We start from the raw sequence: 7,012 nt of genomic DNA, 5'->3' as shown, positions 1-7,012 counted from the left end.
GAGCTGTCCAGTGGTGGGACAAGGCGAGGCCCGGTGGAGCGAGACGCCGGGGCCAGGAACGCAGTTAGCGGCAAAGATCTTATAGGATCTTTGGTTAGCGGCGGCCCTGGGGGACGGCAGCGGGAGAGTGCACTGGGTTGGGAAAAGGCCCGGGGCACGGCTGCAGGGCCGGGGCCTTGGCGGTGTCAATAAGCGTTTTAGAGGGTGTGTGTGTGAGCCCTGGTGAGCAGAGGGGGGAGTCTGAGTGTAAGTAAAGGCGAGTGGACGATCCTGTGAGTGTGAGCAGTAAGGGGGTCCCTGTGTGTGTGAGGAGTGAGGGGGTCACTGTGTGTGTGAGCAGTGAGGGGGTCCCTGGGAGTGAGCAAAGGTGAGGGGTTTCCTGTGAGTGACCAGTGTGGGGTTCCTTGTGAGTGTGAGCAGTGAGGGGTTCCGTGTGAGTGAGCATAGGTGGGGGGTTTCCTGTGAGTGTGAGCAAAGGTAAGGGGGGGGGGGGTCCCTGTGAGTGTGAGCAGTGAGGGGTTCCGTGTGAGTGTGGAAGACCCTGTGAGAAATTACGGGTAAACAGACAAGAAAACGGTGTCATTTCAAGGTACAATTATCACAAAAAAATCTGCATAAAGGGGGCGCTGCCCCTGTTTACCCCCGCCAGGGGCGTTGCCCCTTGGAATACCAATGCCCCCTGGACATCCATCTCTCTTCCTCTTTTTCAGTTTTTTCCTGTCTCATGCCTGCATAAAGCAAGAGTTTCATAAAGAATGCAGTACAGTACAGGAAAAGCCCCTTCGGCCCACACTGTCTGCTGAACATGATGCCAAGACCATCTCCTACCTGCCTGCCTGCACTTAATTCATATCCTTCCATTCCCTGCATATCCATGCACCTATACAAAAGTCTCTTACATTTTCAAATCAAAAACTGCCTTTAAAAATATTTATTAAGTATTTTAAATAGTTACCTCCTCATAAGTAAATATTCAGGTACAGGGTTATCAGATGCTTGCAAACTGTGACATTTATTTCAGCAGTTTCGGCGCCAGATTCTGGCAGCTTTGCATGCATCGCTGGATGTTGGCTGGAATGCCCTCCAACTCCACCTCCTGCAAGACACAGTACAGCACCACATCAGCCAGAGTCAGATCGGCTCCCACCACCCAAGGGCTCTTGCTGAGGACAGAGTTCAAGGACCGCAGGACTGCGGCCTTCCCCTTGTTGCTTCCGTTCTTCAGCTGGAAGATGGCCACGTCAACCCAACTGTCGATCTGGGTCGAAGTCACTGCGTCATACTGGTGGCCCAGCAAGGCGAAGAGGAAGCGGGCGATGTTTCCCTCACCTTCGATGGAACACATGTTTTGGATGCAGAACTTCATCTGAGGTTTGAGCACTGCCAAAACAAAAACAAAACTGTCACAGCTTCATCTGAATTGGGTGCAAAGACCAAGATCAACACTGAACCAAATGTTAACCTTGTTATCCATGACCCGTCCTGCCATTCTTGCACTTCAGCACCACTTTCCAGAAGCATTTCCCTTGATTAATATTTAAATGCAAGGATGTTGACTGGAGCATCGCATAAGAAGGGGTTGGACAAACTCATTTCTATTCTGAAAGTCTGGTAGGGGGAAGAAAGCTAGAAGAGATGTGGATGAAGGACAAAGCCAGGCAAATTTAGATACACATGGCCTAGCAAGTCCACACAGATCATCGATCAAACTAGTTCTACATTATCCCACCTTTTAATCCACTATACACTAGGGGCAATTTTTCAGCGGGTAATTTACTACAAAACAAACACGTCTTTGGGATGCGAAGTGAAACCAGAGCACCCGAAGAAAACCTACGTGGTTACCGTGAGAACTTGCAAAGTTCACACTGACTGCACCAGGTCAGAATCAAATCCAGTTCTCTGGCACTGTGAGGCAGCAGCTTTACCAGCTGCACCACTATTCCACCCTTGAAGTGAAAAGTTTATACAGGCGAGGGGGTTTGTTCTGCCCCTTCTCTCTTCCAGCTTTCTTCCCTCTACTGCAATCAGTCTGAAGGGTCCCGACCCAACGGCAGAGACCCGGTTTCAATCCTGTCTGTACAGAGTTTTTGTACATTCTCTCTGACTTTATGGGTTATTTCTGGATTCCCCCCACACTCCAAAAACGTATTGTTTGTACGTTAAATCTGAAGGAAGGAACCACGAATGCCAATTTAAACCGAAGATAGACACAAAATGCTGGAGTAACTCAGTGAGACAGGTAGCACGTGGAAAGAAGAAATGGGTGATGTTTCGGGTCTGAAGTAGGGTCTCAACCCGAAACGTCACCCATTCCTTCTCTCCAGAGATGTTGCCTGTCCCGCTGAGTTAATCCAGCATTTTGTGTTTATCTTCAGTTTGTAGGTTAATTGGCTTCAGTTAAATTGTAACTAGTGTATAGGATAGAACTAGTCTACAGGGATCAGTGAGGACTCGGTAGAGTCTGTTTCAGTGCTGTACCTCAAGTCTAAACATAGTTGATAAAGTGGTTTTACCTCTCCAAAATTCCCTAGATTTGGTTTCCTGAGATTGTAAAGCAGCAAATCAGCAAAAATTTGTTTAGCTGCTACGGCAAAGGTTATTGCATAAAATAATAGCTTATGATGTAGTACATAACACCAGTGTCTCCTCCACTGCCAGAGTGTTTATATTAGTTGAGAGATGTAGTACAGAAACAGGCCCTTCAGCCCATCAACACACCAACCATCAATCACCCGTTCACACTAGTTCTATGTTATCCCACTTTCTCATCCACTCCCTACACACCAAAGGCAATTTACAGATGCCGATTAACCTATAAACACAGGTCTTTGAGAGCGAGGCCAGACACAAAGTGGAAGAACATAATATTTTAAGACTTTGCTCTATAACGCTTAAGGTTAAGACACATGTTGAATTACTGTTAAACTATGAACTTCAACAAATCAATTTTTCCTCACCATCCTTCCAGACGAGAGTGAAACCAAGTTGATATTCCCGACGGGATTGACAAATGCTTTCATTTCCCAGACAGTTCCAGAGTTGAGAGGGAACGTTTTGAATGGAGGAGTGCACGTGCACAGAAGACAACACCCGGTATTGTTTACACAGCAAGTTGTGCAGCACCAACAGGGACAGGGGTACCTCAGACGGGTTGGCATTGATGACGATGTCTCGTAGCACACTAGAGGTCTAAAGCAAGATTAAATTAAAAACAGTTATGAATGTAACATAGAAGTACTCACAACACATCATGACCACCAGGTTCAAGAACAGCTTCTTCCCTGCAACCATCAGGCTGTTGAATACTACAAGGCACTAATCTCAGCAACTATGATCTTCTATGGACTCGATGGACATAGTTGTATGGACATAGTTGTACTATGGATTTTCTTTTGCACCAGTATTAGTTATTTTTTGATTACTATATTTATCCGTGCGTATTGCCTTTATGACTGCCTCGGCAAAGCAGCCAGCATAATCAAAGACCTTTCCCACCCTGGTCATTCCTTCTCCCTGCTCACATCCAGCAGAAGGCACAGAAGGTTGAACGTGCCAGATTCGGGAACAGCTTCTTCCTCTTTATTATCAGGCTTCTGTACTTACTTACTGCCTCTTATGCTTCCTGGCATGTAGGGCAACAAAGGTCCTCCACTCTTGTCTGTTCTGGGCTAGCTTCTGGACACTACCCCAGGTCAGGTCCATTGTTTTCATTTCCTCCTCTACAGTTCGACGTCAGGTGGTTTTGGGTCTCGCTCTTTATCTTTTCCCTTCCGGTGTCCAATGCAGGGCTATTCTTGGGATGCTGTCTGGTCCTCTTCGGCTTTCACCATTGACATTCATCCTAGCATCTGTCAATAGCCCTGGAAGTCCATCACGCCCAGTAGTATTGATTCCTTCAGTTGCTGTTTCCATAACATATTTGTTTTACGAGACAGGGTTGTTAGCCCTGTGCTCAACCTCCAACCTGGAGGACCAATGGATCGCTCTTCGTCTCGCCTCTACCCTTCGACCTGTCCAGCATGGGAGACCCAACAGGAGACGAATCTCCCGCTGGCATAGCTCTAGGGGTCACTGAGACACACAAGCTCCCTGACAATGACAAGGTTGCAATCCAACGGGAGAGGCTTCTGTACAGTCGTTCCATAAGCTAGGCTACTGTCCAATGCGCCTTTCTCCCTTTGCTGACATTGGACTTTGTCTCTGGAACATGGAGTTCTGTCCACGACTGCAAGAAATTGTGGAGAGTAGTAGGCATAGCCCAGTCGTTCACACAGACCAGACTTTGGACCAGTGACTCCATCTACACTTCACACTTCCTTTAGAAAAACAGCCACATAATCAAAGACGTCCCACACGGCCATTCTTCCTCCTCCTATCAGGCAGAAGCTTGAAAATGCGCACAAGACACACGGTTTCTTCCCCTCTGTTATCAGGCTTCTGAATGGCCCTTTAATAAGGTAGGGTACTGTCCAATTCACCTCTACCCTATTGCGGATGTTGAGCTTTGTTTATGGAACTGATGCATTACAATGCGAAGAACTAGATTCTGCATTCTGTATCTTCTCCTTTGCTCTATGTATTGTACTAGATTATGACTTGATTGTACTTATGGATAGTATTATCTGAACCAATTGGATAATACAAAACAAAGCTTTTCACTGTACCTTGGTACACATGACAATAACAAACCTAAATCTTATGGGATAGCTAAGCTGTTTCAAGTAAGAATGCCAATTACACACACTAGACTCGAGTACACAAATAGACTTGAGTACACAAATAACGCATTTATCCTGTCAAGCCTACCTCTGGCACCTAACCAAGGCGAATCAGCAGCCCAACACCTTTGTCTCATCTTTGCTCCATTTACTTAGAAATAGTTAGCCAATTAAAAAAAATCCAGAGAGCTCAGCCATGAAAACGTCATTGCACCAACAATTGGCGATAATTAGAAAATTCTTCCAGGGAAGAATCAAATGTTGAAACATCTTCAACATATCTTTAAACCTTCAACTCCATGAAGAAATGACATCAGACAGTAATTTAGGAATGACAATTTTGATACAAGGGCTAATTTTATAACATGTAAAAATGCAACAAGTGCAAATTGCAGAGTCCAATTTAAGAACCGAGCTGCCAGTATTATTAGAATTAAACTTGCAATACAAAGTGCGGGAGTAACTCAGTTAGGCAGCATCTCTGGAGGACATGGATAGGCAACGTATCGGGTCAGGAACCCTCCTTCAGTATGAAGGAGTGCACATCCTAACAAGCATTAACTGCTCCACCTGTGGGTGAGTCACATTAAACACCTCAGAACCTTTGGAGTAGCACAGTGGTGCAGCTGGTAGAGCTGTTGCCTCGCAGCACTAGTGACCCAAATGTGATCCTGGCCTCGGGTGCAGTCTGTGTAGAGTCTGCACATTTTCCCTGTGACTGCTTGTGTATCCTCTTATCACCCTTAATGCATATTCATTTATCAAGAGTCATGCAGAGATTCTAGCCTACCTTTCCTAGTACAGAATCTAAACTGACTGTAGTCCCACTTGTCGGCTCAGAGCAAGCACGATTCATTTCTGCCACATCTAAGTCAGCATCTGGAGTGAGAACAGTCTTTGAGAGACCATCGACGACAGCCTTCAACTCATACAAGCGATTCAGGATTTCTGTCTGTCTTGATTCCAAATTCAGGAGCTCGAGAGACTCATCTCCATTCTGAAAGACAAATGGTGTATACATTGTAGACACAAGAGATTGCAAATTTAAGATACTTTGTGATAGGCACACGGATAAGCAGGAAATGGAGGGATGGAGATCAAGTGCTGGCAGGGGAGATTAGTTTAACTTGACATGTTCAGTACAGACGTTGTGGGCTAAAGAACCTGTTCCTGTGCTGTGCTCTTCTAAAAATGGTCCTGTATCTGTCTGTGTGGGCCCCACATCCATTTCTGATGCAATGCATCTACCTACATAACTTTCATTTTCGATTTCCCCCTTTACTAATTTCTTTGTCATTCTTTGTTGAACTCTAACGTTTCCACCCCTCAGGCATTTACCTTAGATTGATTAATATTTTAAATTTCTCCTGCAATTGGTCCATTTGTCTTTTGTCTTTGTCCCTTAAAATAATATGTATATATGTTGCCAATCATCTACTATTTCTTGTAAATGGTTCCTATTAAATCCCCGCCCGTCCCCGCGTTAACTGCAGCTCATTCCACATACACACCACCCCTTTGTGTAAGAAAGTTACCCCCTCAACCTATGCCCTCTGGCTCACGATTCCCCTACTCTGGGCAAAAGATGTAGTCTTCTCCTGATGTACACCACCACAAAATCACCCCACATCCTCCTGCACCCCAGGGAATAATGTTAGTCTGCTCAACCTCTCCCTACAGCTCAGGCCCTCGAGTCCTGGCAAATTCCTCGTAAATCTTCTCTGTACTCTTTCCAGCTTGACAACATCCCCTATTATTGCTGTATTAGATCCACTACATTAACACTCAGTGCTGCATCTCTATTAACTATTTGGAGGCTTTTAAGCAAGGGCCACTAATTTGGCCTGAGCGCAAGAGGCACGTGGCAGCCTGGCCAACCCTCCCTCAGACACGCACCTGAGCGTCCGCACCGGCTTCGTGAACATTGGGCACCTTGTACATACAAGTGGGCAGCTCCACGGCGCCCTCGCCCAGGTGATAAGACTTTACTTTATACATCAGCGCCGCTGACAACCGGGCTCCCGCTCACCAGCCCGCCCACCATTAAACCTTCCCATCAGCCTTCGAGCCCGCATAGACCCGCCCCTCTTCCTTCCCATTGGTCCAGCATCACCGTCCTCATATTCCTATTGGATAATAGACGTGTCAATCATATAACGTCAGGTGTGTTTAAGATGGAGGAAATATTAAAAATCAAACTGTTGCAAACATAATAATTCAATTCGCGCTTTCCTATCAAATATGTTTTATTACTAATGGATAAAATAACGACGGTCTTTGTAAGCTTAGTA

The 7,012-nt window shown here is 45.8% G+C and overlaps 1 protein-coding gene across 1 annotated transcript; it reads right to left on the bottom strand.

Annotated features, from left to right (window-relative positions):
* Nucleotides 1–916: 916 nt before the first annotated feature.
* aimp2 (aminoacyl tRNA synthetase complex interacting multifunctional protein 2) lies at nt 917–6,796 on the bottom strand. Its single transcript, XM_033040572.1, has 4 exons — nt 6,618–6,796; nt 5,512–5,718; nt 2,961–3,192; nt 917–1,380 (listed from the first exon to the last, which is right to left on the bottom strand). The coding sequence occupies exons 1-4, from the start codon at nt 6,717–6,719 to the stop codon at nt 1,013–1,015; spliced, it is 909 nt and encodes a 302-aa protein (XP_032896463.1). The 5' UTR covers nt 6,720–6,796; the 3' UTR covers nt 917–1,012.
* Nucleotides 6,797–7,012: the final 216 nt, after the last annotated feature.

This window comes from Amblyraja radiata, chromosome 22 (genome assembly GCF_010909765.2).
Source record: "Amblyraja radiata isolate CabotCenter1 chromosome 22, sAmbRad1.1.pri, whole genome shotgun sequence".
In the NCBI taxonomy this organism is placed as follows: domain Eukaryota; kingdom Metazoa; phylum Chordata; class Chondrichthyes; order Rajiformes; family Rajidae; genus Amblyraja; species Amblyraja radiata.
This window is presented reverse-complemented; position numbering and strand designations above follow the sequence as displayed.